Genomic DNA, 17045 nt, shown 5'->3' with positions numbered 1-17045 from the left:
AGCAAAAAACGGCCAGCTTAAAACACGAGCACGGAAGCTCAGTAATCACACAACCAGTTCAAACGTATTTTTGATCACGTTAAAACAATCTCCGAGGTCTCAGTTCAGCCAAATGCCAACACACAGCATGCAGGGCGGTCTGCCCACACTCTGCCATGGCACACAGAGCCACTGAGGTTGGAAAAGCCCCATCACCACCCCAGGCCCAACCCACGTGCCCACTGACACATCCCTCAGTTCCCATCGCCGTGGGTCTGACACACCTCCAGGGACAGCGACCCCAGAGCCCCACGGGCAGCTGTGCCAGCCCTACACCGAATTATTCCTCCTGCCACAGCACTGAGGGGATGTCACAAAGCATCCTCCTTCCTGCAGGTTGAGAACACGAAGCTCTGCGAACCACCACAGACAGAAACCTTTCAGACTGCTTGGCCAACACACAGGTTGGTGCACCTACACACTGGGACTTGGAGCAGCCTCACAGTGTTCTGAGCCTCTTCTGCAGACCCCAATCTCAAAACAACACCTTCAAGAAGTTCATTTGCTAATTCTACAAACTTGATTCTCTGAGCCAGGTGCTAGCCATCACACACACTGTCACACTGCTTTTTTACAAAGCACGAAAAAAAAAGAAGAGATTGAATTAGGTAACATTCTTTCTATCCTCCCAACTGCAAATGGTTTGCCATATAACCAACAGTCCATTCAACCTCTAAGCAGTTCTCTCTGCAGCTTCCTCGTCTACTAAAGCAACTCAGCTTTCCTCTCATGCCTACAGCAGCTTCCCATACAACAAAGACAAGAGCAGAGTAATCCTCCAGTGATATCACTATAATCTCCATAATCCTTCCAGAAGCTCCAGTAAGACATGCAAGGAACAGCCCAGCCATGTCACACTGCTCCCAAGGATGTGTCTGATAGCCTCAGCACAAGCCTATCCCCTCCTGAGGATCTGCCAGACTGCCCTGCAAGCTTCAGTGGTTTCCACCCAAATGAGCCCCACCTGTAAGAACCTGCTATCTAAAGCCTACGGCAGGCAGATGGCTTTCACTTGTGCCCTCACACTGGGCACTGGCACAAGCTCCTACTGCTCTTCTGCTCAGCCCTCTCCGCAGGGCTCTTAACCTCACCACAACCTGAATACAAAAGCTGTGTGGGGCCCCTTCAGCTGTAGAAAGAAATAACAGAAAGCACTCCTTTGTTTTCCCTTCACCTCCTGCTTTGCTTTCCAAGAAGTCCACCATCAGAGCATCACAGTGGGTCCTGCTCTATCTGTGTCCTAACAGCTGCCACAGCAGCAGGGAAAGCGCATTAAGATCTCGGTTGTGGAGCTTTAACACACCCTTGGGTGCTGGCTGCAGTTCTGCCCCGTGCCGTGCTGAGAGAAGAGGCTGAGCTGCTTTGACAGAAGTATGTTTTAAAGTTTTCCAAGGCTCATTTCCCATCCCTTCATAAAAAAATATATACACAGCCCCGGTCTCAGAGAAGGTGAAGGTGAAAATACCACAGTATTTACTGGGCCTGATTGTGTTGTTAACTCGATACTGCCTACATGGAGCAAATCAAACTGCGTTCTAATCCTATTATGCAACTGCATTGCAAAGTGGGGAGGGGGAGCGGCTGTAGCACACACAACAGAGAAACCTTGGACAAACAGCCTGGGTAACACCCTGTAACATCAGCTCCAGCTGGGCCAGGGGACCACAGCACCAAAGCACCAACGTGCCACAAACAGAGGTTTGGAGCACCTAAAAGCTCGCCCAACCATTTGGAACGATCAGCACCGTTCACACATCCGCCCATGACCATGTTTGTGAAACTTTTAAAACGGATTGAAATAGATAAGAGAACTGAGCGAAAAAAGCCCCTTGACAACCGCCAAGTTATTCAGAGCCACTGCACGCATCCCACGAGCACAGCCTCCTGCTATGAGATCCCTTCGGCTCGCTCTGCCGTGAGCAGCCATTTGTAGTTTTTCAGATTCCTGAACTATGAATTTGAGGAACATTTCTCCGCTGAATATTCGAGAGTTGAGCAAGAGCCGCCGGCGATAGGCTGCGCGCGGTCAGGTGGCTGCATTTCTTCCTTCTGATTTGATGAGTTAGCAAAGTACTCCTGGCACGCAGCTTATTTTTACCAAAGTTCCATCCAGCGACACAAAAGAAGCCGAGGAATGCATGGGCCCAACACAGCACAGCGGGCTGTGGCCTCCTGGGGCCCGGCCAAAGCCCTGGCATTGCACAGAGCAAGGCCACGGCGGAGGGGACGCAGCTCCCGGGTGGTGCTGTGCCCAATGGGACCAGGCTGGGCTCCCCTGCACATCACCTCCAGCCCCAGGCACCCAGCTCCAGCCCACCACGAGTGTTAATTCACGTTTCAATTCCTACAGTCACAGGGGTGATTCAAATTCACTTTTTCAAAGCGATCACCCAAGTAAATTCAGCTGTATGGCCGCCTGGGAAATGCCAGCAGAGAGGGACAGCCAAAACGAACCAACAGCCTGCGAGTAACGCACATGGAAAGTACTTTGCTGTATTCAGCAAGTTGATTTTCATCTAGATTCTCCTCCATAGCCCAGAGTAACTTTATTCCCTTCACTCCAAGGGAAGTGAGATCCTTCTCCGGGCACAACTAAAGCCCAGGCCCACGGAGACGGCTTTGTTTGTTGGATCGGCCATGGGATCACTTGACATTTCACAACCATAAATGGTAGAGCCAGGCTCCCTTTGTATGCTGCGCTTAATGAAAATCACCTGGTCCCAAAGTCATGCACACACAACCCCGCGGCTCCTGGGATGGCAGTGGGCTCCCAGCTCCCCAAAAAGCCTCCCCGTATCCCCAGAAAGCGTCCCCGTACCCCCGAAGGGCTTCCCCGCATCCCCAAAAGGGCCTCCCCGTGTCCCCAAAGGGGCCTCCCATCCCGCTCACCTTCCAAGTAGCAGCTGGAGGAAGAAGAGAGCCCCTTCTTCGACTTGCAGCCCACCAATTTCAAGCAAATCTCCAACATTTTCATTTGTTAGAGTTTGGCCTCAGCTGTACGGTCTCCTTTCTTCCTTTCAGCTCCTCTCGCTCAAAGTTACCCGGTAGAAATGCTCCCCGCACCACTTAGAAGGGCAAACCCGAGAGGCGCAGAGCCCATGGGGCCCGGCTGCGCCCCGGCCCGGACAGGACTGCAGCCATCCCGCTGCGGCAGGAGGGCACGGCGCTGGGTGCTGAGCGCTGCCAACAAAGGGCCCCCTTCAGCCTCCGCGCCTCAGCTCCGCGCCGGCCTCCTGACGGCCTCCTGACGGCAGGCAGCAAAGCTACGCCCTCGCTCCTTAACCCTGCTGCTGCCGGCTGGGGAGGCACACACGTTCGGCATCTGGATGTTCCATATCGGCACGTATTCCAGGTAGGTAGCTGTTGATAAAGGAGACCGGACTGGTTGTGCACACAGCTGCGGGGTTTTTTGTTGCTACAAGATCCCCATTCACTTCCCAAAGCTTGTGTGCTCAGAGCACGAGGTGCCCCCGGAGCAGAAAGGCCAAGGAAGGCCCACGCGAGGTTACTGGCTGCCTCCTGCTCTTCTGCTTTCCAGCACCTGAGGACCCTGCCATTGAGACAGCCAACTTCCACCACTCTGCAGATGACACTGCTTCAGTCTTCTGATCCACGGGGCGTATGCTTGGCAAACAGCTTAGAAAGAAGTGGTCAGTCCTCAGCCCATGCAGAACTGCAGTAACAGCATTTGTTTAAATAAAGCAGCCACACCACTTCTAGCAGAGAAGTATTTACGGTAAGGCCAGCACGGCCTTTGAAGTGCTTTCCTCCTTCTTCTCAAAGATAATATAGACATTCCCATCTGACAAAGCAGGGATGAGAGAATCTCAGCTTCCTGGAATTCAGGCAACCATGGGAAGAGTCAAGGTGCAGCTGGTGCTCCACCTGGCTGCGTGTACACCGGGGACCACGATGCCATCCCCAGGGCTTCTCTTCCTCTCTCTACTCCTAGAGGAGGGTTTCCATCCCATGGAAGCAAAAGAGGCTCAAAGGAAACTGACACCCCCCCATTTGCTCCCTGCCCACCTAGCTTCAGAAGGCACTGACACAAAAAGACAGTGCAGAACTGGGAGAAATAAAAGAGCAGCTAAAAGCTGAGCTGGCCATCCTGTGCTGAGGCCCACATCATGCTCAGGGAACCAGGGTGAAGCAACATTTGAAGAGCAGACCCAGCATCATGCACGCAATGTCTGCATATGACGAGCATCCCCCTCCTGCCTCGAGTTCAGCCCCAGCTGTAGGAGCGTGGAATTCCCATAAAATTCCCCTGGAAGTACGGAGGCAGCAGCACCCAGCCAACACAATGAGGGTTCCTACAGCAGCATCAGCAGAATGGAGGCAGATTACTCTCCTGGTGAACTCCTGGGGTTGGTATTCCAGAAGAAGAATGCCTCGTTTCAAATTAAATTAACCCACTTGCAGAAGAACCTCGCTATTGGAGCAATGCTTCCACTCAGAGAGCTGAGCACAAAGAGCTATCCTGGGATAATTTCCTCTGTAGATAAACCCTAAAATTAATTTCCTTTATTGTTCCACACAGACAAGCTTGTGTGGTCTCTCTGCTACAACCTTCATCCCTCTGTGCTTCCTCATTTGAGTCATGGCAAGCCAGACCGTAAATGCTTCAGAGCAAGCGCTCTCTGCACTTACTGCATGCCATGAAATTAGCTGGCGATACACAAATAAAAGCCACATTGGCAGTGTCACACAAACGCTGTCACTCTTAGGGCTGACATCTATTAATCCCTCTTATGTTTGTTGTATATGCATCTTAGAGTAAAATCTGTCATGAAAAGCGTGCAGACTTTTGGACTATGGAGTGACTAATGCAATCTTCAACTCGGTCTCTCTGCTACAGAATGGCAGAACAGTTTTGCTTTGCCATACAGAGCGTGATGCCTTCCCTTTCCCTTCCCTTTTCTAACCTTTACCTTCCCTTCCTTTTCCCTTCCCTTCCACACAGGCAGTTCAGCCCCAAGCATCACCTGTCCCCAGGCAGCCCTGACCTGCACTGCTTTGACATCCCCTGGTACAAGGAGGGCACAGAACACAGCCCTGCAGATGTGGCTTTGCCAGCTCCAAAGAGGGAAATAATCACTCTTTTCGACCTGCTGGCTGCGTTCTTGCTAATGCAACCCAGCACACCATCAGCCCTTATTGTTTATGCTCATACATGAGCGTAAGCCTCTTTAGCCAACTGCTTTAATGTCTGAGCTTCTTCTAAGAGACTATTTTATTCATCGTGTTCTTAAAGCTGTGCAACATTTGAGGACAGCTTTCTCCAAGTGAGCGATCACATCCACACGCATGACAGCAGCAGTGAAAGGACTGGGCTCCATGAGCAGAAAGTGAGTTTTGGCCTGGTCCCACCCCACTAACAGCTGGAGCCAATTTTCTTGTGATACCATTAAAAACAGCTTGAGTGCTCGTCACCCGTTTAAAACCAAACCTTCATTTTAAAACACTCTTCTGAAGCACAGAAAGATGATGCAGTTGGAAGGCACAAATGCTGGGGATTTTCTCATAGGTGCATTCAACTTGAAGTCACTTGAGTTGGAGCCCAAAACAGCGGGCAAAGGAAAGGGGCAAAGAAGACTACCAGGAAAAGAGCAATATTCCTTACCATTATGGATTACCTGTGCCTTATCTAGCTCTTCTGTAACTGCAGCTGAGAATTTCCCCACAGGTGTAAAGGAAATGAAGGTAGGCTGTAAAGCACTCTGCTGTCTGTGGATGCACAGAGCAACAAATAACTGATTCACATTTGTAAGATGCATTATTCTTATCCAGTCCAAAGGTTATTTGTAATTTTGAGCACCCATGGGTCACTCTATTCTGATGAAATCCCACAGCCACATGACACATTCTAACGCCATTACCTGATTATAGATCTATGAGTATATGGAAATGATCAAGGAAACCTATGTTGAAATATACGAATGACACAGCGTGTGCTACAGACCCAGCTGTACCAAAGCTGGGCTTTTTTCTGACAGCAAATGCAATATTGCCAGTTTTCCCAAGGGTGCTCCATTTTGTCTGACAGATCTTGCTTTCCCTTTGGGTTCTCAGATCCCCCACCGCTACACTTCTCCATCTACCCTTAGATACTCTGGAATCCAAGGGACAACATCACTTCTTCCAAGGCACCCAGACAGCTGCTGCTTCCTCATCAGTGGCAGCACTGCAGACAGGCAGTGACGCCCATGCTTTATTAGCAATACCTGCCACATCACAGGTGAGGGTGAGAACAGCCCCTGCCAGTGGCTGCACATGGAGTGACTGCATGAGCTCACTGAGACTCCCCATGTTTGCTCACACGCATAAGGAGAAGCGACCAGGACGCTGAAAGATCTCTGGCTGATGCTTTTTTGGGGATCAGGAGGAATCACTGAGGCCCTACCAGCAGCAGTGCACACACAAGGACAGGCTGAGGCTGCTTTCCGCTCTGTGCCATGAACCTTTGTGCCTTCAGAGGTCTGACTCCCCCCAGCTCTGCACGAATGCCGCTGCTGTTCTCCTGCATTTTGTGCTGACATCTCTGCCTTTCCTTCTTCAGTCCCTGTTTGGAATGCTTATGGAGGCCAGTACTCTACCTCCATTTAAAGCTCTTCTCAAAGCTCAGCTGGCACATTTACAAGAGCATATATCACTGCTAGTTAAAATAACACATTAAAACCAAAACCCTCTCACTATGACCTCTTTAGAGCAGGTATTCCCTCTCCTACCCCCCTAGCAGCCCTCCATCACAATCCTATCAAACAAAGGTCATTCAGGTCAACACCTGAATGCAAAGACTCCTCCCTCCTTATTCACTCAGCCAGCTGAGAACCAAGAGCCCAGAGCTCTCTGCCCGTACAGTGAGACATCATTGCCTCTGGCACCTGGGAAGAAACAAACCCAGCAGGTTGCAAGGAGCACACTGCATGCACCAAGGAGACAAGAAAGGTTTTGCAATACAGCATGTGCATTTGTTGGTTTTGCTCCTTGATTTAACAGATGTTTGTTATTTGCAATCTTCAGGACCGAGGACTCGCTGAGAAGTGGTGGGATTACAGAGACGTGCAGCTATTTGAAATTCCTTGCAAGCAGCAGGGCAGAATCCTCCTTTTTAAGGTAGCAACAAGGCAGAGGGTACTGCTGAATTCCTCCAGAGTGGCTGACTTTGGGAGACCGTGCAAGAAGACCTGTGAGCTCCCCAGAAAGCTGCCTGTGTCCTTGGCATTTGAAGCCTGTGAGATTAAACCAAGTCCAAAGGGGCTCTTTATAAACCTCTGAAAGTTTTTGGTCTCTTCCATTAAAAGCTTTTTAAAACATCTGCAGGCAATGAAAGAGAAGAAGGCACCTTGCAGCTCTCAGAGCTGAAAAAACGGGGGCTTACCTGAAGGACACCAGACAACACAAAGCACCCAGTTGTGACTGCTCAACTTTCATCACCTGGTCGGGGTGGCAGAGGGAGCAGGCAGGGAGAGCTGCTGCGGTGGGCAGAAGACAGCAGCTTAGCAGCATGACCACATGCAGCATCTTCTGCCAGCCCAGAGCAAAGGGCTTAAAGCCAACACAGAGCCAGAAAAGATGCATACTTGCAAAATATCAGAAAACAAATTTTTTGCAAAGTTTCTTTGCCAAATCCTGACTCATAATTTGAGTGGGAGCATTTCCTTTTTTTTTTTTTTTTTTTTAAATTTAATTTATTTAATGAAAAAATACATGGAAATGCAAACAAAAAGATAAAAGCAGAGGTTAAACCGAGGTGTTCAAAGTTGCTGACTTCACAGGTACCTTGTGCAACCCCAGCACGTTGCCCTGAGTGGCCAGCAGGACCAGCACAGCCTGCTCTGCTCTGACAGCACCTAAGCAGTTAATTCCTTCCACTCAAGAGCTGAAAAATCTGCCAAGGCAGAAGACCAGGCCTCGGAGATCAAGTTACACATGAGGAGGGGGTGGAAGGGGAGAGGAAGAAATGAAAACAAGTTCTCTGAGCGCTGCGCTGCTTTAGGCTCGGCAGGCCCAGGAGGGTGGGGAGGAGGCAATATTCCCCCGTGCTGTCTTGGGGCAGTGAGCAGCATCACGGACACGTGTGTTGTTGTGGCTCCAAACCTTCCATTCAAGCAGCAGGAAGCAGCCTGCACTGAACACATTAGGTCTGGCCAACATCAGGGACCTTTTCATAGAACCAGAGAAGGTGTGGGTAGGGAGGGCCAGGACTGAATGGCCGTCACTGGAGCCGATGAAGCACCTCTCCTCTCACAGCACCAACCCCATCGTGCTGCACGGAGCTCGGGGCACAGCTCATGCAGGGGGTATCATCAGTCCCAGCATCAATCCAACTCCACTGCCCTGAACGTCGATGTGTAACGAGGTCCCACAGCAGCGAGCAACAAGCTGGCTCTGAGCAGGGCTCGCTTCTCAGCCCCGTTTCAGGGCAGGACTGCAGAACCTGCGAGAAGCCCTGGGCTCCCTGCCCTGCTCTGCTGCTGGCAGCATTCAGCAAAAATGAAGAAAATGGAGAAAATCTCATGTAACACACATAGGAACAAAGCGCCTGTCACTGTACAGAGATAACAGTTAGCTTCTGAAAAGCCTCAACGTCCACTGATAAAAGCCTTCATGGGATCACAACACGTGCTTCCTGAGAGTACTGTTAATCATTTGTATAACTGCTATTAAGTACAGTCAGTGGTGTTTTAGTAAGACAGTGCCTTCCAATCAGGCATTCGAGTTTCAGCCAATTCATTCACAGGAGGATATATTTTTTGGAGAAAATTGAAGTGCTTAAAAAAAGAAAGCAACAGAAAAACCAGCCCCATCTACAATGACTTCAGTTAGTGCTTATCCACTTTCAGCTACCCTCGACCTTCCTCAGGTTTGTAGGTGAAATGCCCGGTGCTCCACAGCACTCATTATTCCCAGTGTACGAAATTAAATATACACTACCAAGAAGGAAAAGCTTCCAGTTAATTAGCAGTGCCCACAGCAGCGATCCCCAGCCACCCCAGCACTGCACTGTCAGGACACAACATGAGGAGTTGGAAGAGCCGTGCTGGGGCCGTGACGTAGAGGCAGGAGTGTTCTGTTCTCTGGTGAACGTGGGGGCCAACAGGCTCAGGCTCCAGCCAGAACTGAGCTATCTCACCATGGAGAAAAGCAAACGCAGACATGTACACACCTCCGGCTCCAAGGGCAGGAAGAGAAGCATCCATTTTCAGGCACTGCTGTGTGTAATGGGGTGGGGTGCAGCACGAGGCCTGCTGCTGAATCTTCACAGCTGTTTGAAACGCTGCTGTTCATTCCCAGACATTAAAAGACAACATTCAAAGAAGCATTTTAATGTGAGGGGTTTTTTTGGGTTTTCTTCTTTTGAAGAGAGGTAACAGTCCCTCCAGGCTGCACCATGAAAACAAAGCAAAAACCCAAAGCGGGCTTCATCAGAGCACAAGTGTTTAATTTAAATCCTTTCTGAATGAGTTTCCTCCGAATGTGTAGGATGGAATACTTGTCGTATTTACATTGAGTTAGAAAATGGCATGAGATTCTAGAATGCCTCCCCATTTTCTCCTTTTTCAGGTACAGGAGTTATGCGAGACAGCAATGAAAAAATAAAAAATGAGCATAAAAAATGACATCTGTGCTCCTGATCAGCCATAACCCCAAATTCTGCCTTATCCACACGTTTTGAGCCAGCCAAAATTCCTTGCTGTTCACTCCCTCCTTCCCCTACCTGTCTGCCTCTCATCAGAACCATTCACAGAACAGATACATCACATGTGGGCTGAGGTTTACAGCTGCTGTCATGAAGAAAGACGGTAGATACTTTCTGCCGGTGTAGAAAGTAAAAGTGGTAGGTAAGAAAAGGTAGACCAGGTAGAAAATAAAAGTGCACAAGTCCAACTGAACAGCAGGTTGCCATCCTGCAAGCTTCCAACCTGCTCCATGCCAAAGGAGGTTCCGTTTAGATATTAGGTAAATTTTCATCTCAGAAGGAGCGGTGCTGCACTGGCACAGCTGCCCAGAAGTGCTGGGGTCACCATCCCCAGATGTGTCCCAGAGCTGTGGGGATGTGGCACTGAGAGACGCAGTGGTGGGGTGGGCTGGGGTTGGACTTGGGGATCTGAGAGATCTTTTATGACTCCATGATTCCGGGAGCAGGGAAGCTATGCCTGAGCCAACCAGAGGTGGGAATGAGAGAAGCAGGCCAGCTGGGCTCTGGTGGGCCACAAGTCCCCAGTTCTTCCCTACTCAGTTCAGCTCAGCCTGTGCGAGTCCTGCTTCTGGAACACAGCCCGGGGATTTGCAGAGGGTGAAAGAGCTGCAGTGTTCCCTAATCCGCTGGCGATGTGCGTGTTAGTTAGGGTGTCAGCAGAGCCTCTCTTAAACTTCATCTCAAAGCAGGAGGAGGTTTGGGGAAAGAAGCAGATGAGACATCTGCAGCAGCTCTGGTGTGGAGAGGGGACGAAGGCAACGCGTCGCCCATAGCGCGTGTGCGAGACAGCGTACTGACAGGGAATGCTCAGCTGTGCAGTGCTGCAGTTATCAGATCCAGAAACACAGAGAGGAAAAGCCCTGCAGATTATGTGAGCTCTCATCTTGTAATTACACCTGGAGCTCTGGATAAAGGATGTCACCACGCTGCTGGGAGGATTAGCAGGTTATCGTTTTGCAATGAGCTGATAATAGCTTGCTTCGCTTTTGCTTGGTGTCAAACCCTCACACTTGATCTGGCTTTTAAGATGAAAAATGTTTTAGGAAAAAAAATTAAGGGGAAATTATCCATTCAGCTTAAACACACACTCATGGAGTAGACACACCACAGCTGTATTCCCACAGATTTCCCTGTAACTGCAGGCAAAGCTAACACCCTGCTTGCGCCTCCACTTTCTCTAAGTGTCAAAGATCCTGGTGCCACTTGCCTTCAGGACAAACCACCCACCACACAGCAGGGCCCAGCCCCCAGACAGGCTTCCCCAAACTCACAAAGGAATGCTTCATTGGCATCCAGGAGAAAGAGAAAGGTTTCCCGTGTCAGAACACCCAGGAGCTCCTCCCTGGGGAAACAGGAGGAGCTTGGATCGCACACCCAGCTGCTCCACATCAAGGTGCAGGGGCTCCCCCAGGTCTCCAACAGAGCAGAACAAGTGAAATTCAGCGAGCTCTGCAGCACAATGTGCCCCAAACCACTTCAGTGAGAAACCTGCGAGGAGTCACCAAACCTGCAATGCAATAACTGGAACAGACTAAAGCTTCCAGCAGCGCCCATTAGCAGCAACTGTGTTTTCTGGAGGTGCCCTCCTCCAGCCTCTTGTAGCATCGCAAGAAAAAGCAAACATGAACGGCACTGAGGAGCAGCCCATCCTGAAACCACTTCCAGGAACAGGGGTTGTTTGAATAAAATCCATTAAGTGAAACCATCTGTATTAAGGGTCAAACGCCATCTGAGGCTGACTGTACAAAACCAGCCATTCCACAGCATTTGGGCTGTTATCCCTTTGTGTTTTTTCTTGAATGCGATCAATTAGTAGCAGAGAGGTGTTACGAATTAACCCTGCAGCTCCAGAGCCCTGGCTGCTAAGGGAAGGCTGCAGTCAGAGCTGTGGCCCAAGGAAGCTCCATGGCACAGGGCTGCAGGCGGCTCCTCCCCAGCTGCGTCACTCGGAGCCAGCCGGGCGGATGCACTGGATCCCAAGAGATGTTTCTTCCACGCGGCTTGCTGGCAGGAAGGAGGTGATAGAAAAGGTTTGAGGAAGGGAAAAGGGTGGCTGGGAGTTGTAACAGTGATAAAAGCACGTTTTAACCTGTTCCAGCAGGGGGGTTTTAGTGGTGGAATACAGGAGGATTCAAAGATGGTTGGCCATTGCTAGCGATAACAAACAAGAACACGGGGGCAACCAGCTCATGGCAAGAGGCTGGAACTGATGATCTTCCAGGTCCCTTCCAACCAGAACCAGCCTGTGATTCCGTGGTGCAAAGCTCAAATGTTCAACATTTACACGAAGTCTGCAAACAGACACCTGGCTCTGTTTCAAACACATGCTGATCCCCTCCCACCCCAAAGGATTCGCACAGCCCTCATCCAGCTGATCTCAAGTCTGCTTTAATTGGAGCAAAAGGAATGGCAGGAGATCCTGGGTACTGAGCTGCTCCAGCACTTGGTCAGACAGTGAAGCATGAGCTGGTAGCAGGGCACAAGGAGGGCAGGGTGCCACACAGGAACCTGCCCATGGCAACACAGCCCATCCAGGCACCCACTGAGGGTCTGATAAACTCCAATTAGTGCAGAAATATTTCCCAATGTATCTCTAGTGAAGTCAGATTGCAATCAAATATTGCAGCTGCAAGGGCAAAACAAAAAAAATAGAATAAAATAAAAACATGAATCTTTTTTTTTCTTTCTAGAAACCAAGCAGATGGTGACGATGGAAGGGAACACTACAGTTCTTTTGTTTCCAACAGAACTGCCAGCAGAAAGACCCAAAAAATAGCTTTTTCATTTTAAATATTTTTTTCAAGCATTTACACGCCAACATGTTTCATGCCTGGCCGTTTTTTAAGCAAATATTTAACAGATTCAACATAAATGCAAATACCAGCTATCAAAAGTCAAATTGCCCAGCTATGATGTAACGAAATAGCTTTGCTTTATGGGAATGAGGTCACAGGCCTGAAATATGCCTTAGGAGTAACAAAAAATCTTTCACAAGTTGCAAAATGGTAATGCAATTACTCACCTAACTCTAAAATTTGATAGATATTTAAATTCAACGCTGAAGATATGAGTAATTAATTTGCATAAGCATTGCTGAGAAGCAGACTGTTCTTCAATCACAATGAACTAATGGAGTTCTTATGGTCTGAATGTTAGCTACAGCAAGAGAGCTGAAGCCAAACCATCACACTGAGGCATGTGTACATCACAAAACGTTGTTATATTCCTGATGATGAAGTGTCAGAACAGCCCACAGACACAGAGGAATGCACTGATCAATAACACCACCCAGTGGAAGCAAACTCGAGGAATGGGCATTCCCAGGGAGAGGCAGCAGGTGGAGGGGATGCGACTGCTGGCTGAGGAGCCCCCTTCCAGACATTGCCAGGGGAAGAACTGAGAGCAGGACGAGTTTTCACTTAGTTACACAGAGCAGAACGAGGGACAGCTGCTGTAAGTGGTGTGCCTGGTCCACTGGGGGCATTTCTTCAAGGTTTTTTGTATTTTCTACCATCTCCAACCAGGAAGAATGGTCTCGCTTTGTTTTGTATAAGAAGATGTTTTGTAAGTGAGCAAAAAAAAAAAACCAACCAAAACATATCCAATAGAGTTTATGAAGCCCCAAATCTTATCTAACTTCCCTGTTCTGTCCCTTTGTGGGTATTTTCCCCCCTCCAGAAATACAAAGATAAACTCATCTGTGGTTTGGAGGCCCCCAAATACCACAGCGGTTAGCATCACAAAGTTTTCAAATCAAACCACCAACAGCATCACAACAGATTTGTGTTATTTCACCTGCAAGAAGAACAGAAAACATTTCAAGGACAGCATCACAGAATTGTTGAGGTTGGAGATGACCTCTAAGATCACCAAGTCCAACGCCAACCCCCCCCACTGTGCCCACTGACACAGCCCTCAGTGCCACATCCCACATCCCCACGGCTCTGGGACACCTCCAGGGATGGGATTTGTGACCCCACCGTTCCCTGTGCAACCTGTGCCAGTGCATCACTGCTCTTTTGGAGAAGAAACGTTCCCTAACAACCAACACTCGCGTAGCACAATGTGAGCCCATCACCTACTGCTGTTACTGAGGAGCAGAGGCCAACCACACCTCACCACAAGCTCCTGCCAGAGACTGTAGGGAGCAGTGAGGTCTCCCCTGGGCCTCTTCTCCATGCTGAGCTATTCCAGTTCACTTCCATCAGACTCGTGCTCCAGACCCTTCACAGCTCTGTTGCTCTTCTTAGTGCTCCAGGGCCTCAGTGCCCTTCTTGCAGTGAGGGGCCCAAGCAGCAAAACCTCCAGTGCTGATGGCACCAGGAGCAGTGAGAGCTCCCACCACCTGCACCCCACAACCCCCACACAGCGGGGTTCCTTCCTAGGATGGGCTCCTCTCGGGCACACAGCATGGCTGCAGGGCACAGCTCCTAATTGCAGGATCCCCCACACGAGGACGCTGGGAGCGGTGGCTGTGCCAGGGGCTGCCCCCTGCATTCCTTCCTGCCCCTCCCAATAAGTTATTCCTTAACGTACCAAAACATGCACAGAAATGAGGAATTCATGGAGATTCCCTGAATACCAAAATTCTGAGTATAATGGCAAGCAGAGCTAGCTGAACGCCCTCCTCCAGCTCCACACCCTGCCCCGGGTGGATCACTGCTATAAAGCTTCGCTTGTATTTACAGCAGCAAAGCCCTCCACCAACCCCTTCACCACCAGCGCCTTCCATGCACGCAAAACATCCCTGAACCAGGCAGCGATCTCCAATGCTGCAACTTTAAATCCGTCCCCATTTCCTCTTCCAAGTTTCTGTTTGAGCCGTTACAGCTCCCTCAGGACCCCACTGACTCACTGCATTTTCAGGATGACGCAAGCATGCTCTTCTGCACAGCTTCAAAACAGGCTCCAAGCGTTTCCAGTCACAAACTGACCACTGAAGATCCCTATAAATCAGGTGTTCTCACTGCACAGCCATCACCCCTGTGAAGCAGGGAGCAAGCTTCAGTTTCTTTTCTGATTGGAAATGTATTAATCACCACTACTGTCATTCCTAGGCAATACTTCTAGGAATGCTCAAGTTTCCACCCTGAGATCCAGTGGAAAATAGTTCCCTGCTGATTGCACACCCAGCAGGGCCAGCCCGCCTCTCCTGCAGCCCAGCACTGCCTGTGTCACCTTGCTGTCCCCTCATGCACTGGGTATCCATCTCCACCCCCGGGCTGCAACCTCTCTAAACACCCTGAAAACACAGCATCCGCCCCAGCTTCCCCACACTGGTTCCCAGTTCCCTGGTTCTACCTGCAGCAAATCTGGGAAGTTATAAAGGAAAAATGTTCTGGGAGTGCTCATGCCAAGGATGGATACTACACAAAGAGCTGAGCAGTCACTGAGTGGAAAGGTGAATGTGAAAACATGAGACTGGGAAGATTTCTTCCATGTCTAGAGCTTAAATTCCCTATTCCTTACGAATCCCTTCACTCAGCTTCGCTTGCTCCTCCAACGGCTGCACACAAGACAGACCTTATACTGTTCTAGCATCTGTATCTAATACTGTATACTCTATCATCAGAATACTGTGCTGTATCTATGCTCCTCACAAGGATGGTAACAACAGCAAAACAAATGCTGGGCTCCTGACTTGGCTTTGCCGTCTGATAGCAAAGGCAGCTGAAACATTTTTTCTGCTTGCAGCTTCCCACATCTGTCTGCTCTGTGAGATGTCACTGCGACAAGAGAGCTGGGAGTGACAAGAAGATGTAAAACTGAACAATGAGTAGGAAATAAAAAAATCAGAGAGAGGTGAGAATGCCTCATTTTGTCAGCAGCACTGACACCACTAACCAAAACTTCCAGAAAGTGTCCTTCCTACACAGCCTTCTTACCCTCCTCAAGCCAGGTTAAGTAAGATGAATGTCTGGCACAAACCTGCTTGTACTTCACTCCTTACAGCAAGCAACAGAGGAAGTCTTCACTGATTTGTGAACCAAGAGGTCACAACAATGACTGGGGGATTATCTGCAAAGCAAGCTTTAATCCTTATTGTCAGTCATACAAAAGAAATAAAAACATATGCAGCACATCCTTAGCATTCTCTGTATGGGCACTGGGAGTTTTATACGGAACCAAACATAAAAAAATGCATTTGGGTAAGAATACTCCGTGTGGATTATGTACGACTATTCTTATCTTATATATACGATTACATTTAACTATTGGGATTTAATTTTGTATTGGTATTTGCAGGAATGACGGAATTGAGAAGCCTTTTTCTAAATTTCTCAGTCTCGTTGCTCACTTCTAAAGCAACAGAGAAAATAAGCAAGGGGCCACAAAGACGCAACCCTGCAGCAGGCTGAACGCATTGCTGTAGGAAAGCAGCCAGCTTTGTGACTGCTTGCAAGCATGCTCCTTCCCTTTGGAGTGGATTTGCAGCCCAGGAAGCAAGGAGGCAGAGAGGACAGCGATTAGCAAAGTGTCAGGAATTATGAGTCACGGAGGTGAGTCACCACCACATCCCCCCGGGGGTGGGATTTGGGATGAGTGCACCCAACTGCACACATTGCACAACTCCAATGGAAAAGAGGCCCAACTCCAGCCCACCCCACTGACACGTCCCCTGGTGCCACATCCCTATGGTTCCAGAACTCCTCTGGGGATGGGGACTCCACCACCTCTCTGTGCAGCCGGTTGTTTTACAGCCGTACCGCACCAATCTCTACCTTCACATCTGAAGCGTGGCAGTGGCCATCTCCATTCTATTCTTCCCGTGTCAGCAAGACCTTGAGATTTGCCCAGCAGCTTTATCTTATGCAGAAGTTTGTCCCGTGCTCAGCCTTCCCCCCTAGCCAAAAACCTGTGATGCTTGCAGAAAGCACATTTGAGCCATAAGAAACCCAAGTATGATGTGCTTTTATTATTGTTTTATCTAAGGTGAATCAGAGGGCGGTGAGGCCCTGGCACTGCTGCCCAGAGAAGCTGTGGCTGCCCCACCCTTGGAGATGCCCAAGGCCAGGCTGGATGGGGCCCTGGGCAGCCTGGTCTGCCAGAGGTGGTTGGAACTGAGTGATTATTAAGGTCCCTTTGAAGCCATGATTCCATGAAAAAAAGGAGAGGAATTCTGCAGTCTGGATCAGAAGACAGTCAATGGCTTTTTTGCTCCAGTAGAAGCTGTGGAATTTGGCCTGCAGTGCTTTACCCCAAGAAGCCATCGGATCTCATGACTCAGTGCATGCACAGCGATGGAGGCGGTGGGAGGAAGACGCAGGAGGACGGAGCTCTCATAGTAAACATCTGAGCTGTC

The 17045-nt window shown here is 49.5% G+C and overlaps 1 protein-coding gene across 2 annotated transcripts in view; it reads right to left on the bottom strand.

The window, feature by feature from the left end:
• ABL1 (ABL proto-oncogene 1, non-receptor tyrosine kinase) overlaps window positions 1-17045 on the bottom strand; it is a 65400-nt gene that overhangs the window by 26602 nt on the left and 21753 nt on the right. The window contains exon 1 of one of the 2 annotated variants that reach the window (XM_042830528.1): window positions 2929-3209. The exons of the other annotated variant lie outside the window; for it this stretch is intronic. Within the exon in view, the coding sequence (XP_042686462.1) occupies window positions 2929-3013 (85 nt within the window). The 5' untranslated portion in view covers window positions 3014-3209. Of the gene's footprint in view, window positions 1-2928; window positions 3210-17045 lie in introns of those variants that run through there. 2 annotated transcript variants of the gene reach the window in all.

The sequence above is a fragment of the Centrocercus urophasianus genome, unplaced genomic scaffold (genome assembly GCF_019232065.1).
Source record: "Centrocercus urophasianus isolate 14NV4802_14NV808 unplaced genomic scaffold, USGS_Curo_1.0 seq_34, whole genome shotgun sequence".
Lineage (NCBI taxonomy): Eukaryota > Metazoa > Chordata > Aves > Galliformes > Phasianidae > Centrocercus > Centrocercus urophasianus.
This window is presented reverse-complemented; position numbering and strand designations above follow the sequence as displayed.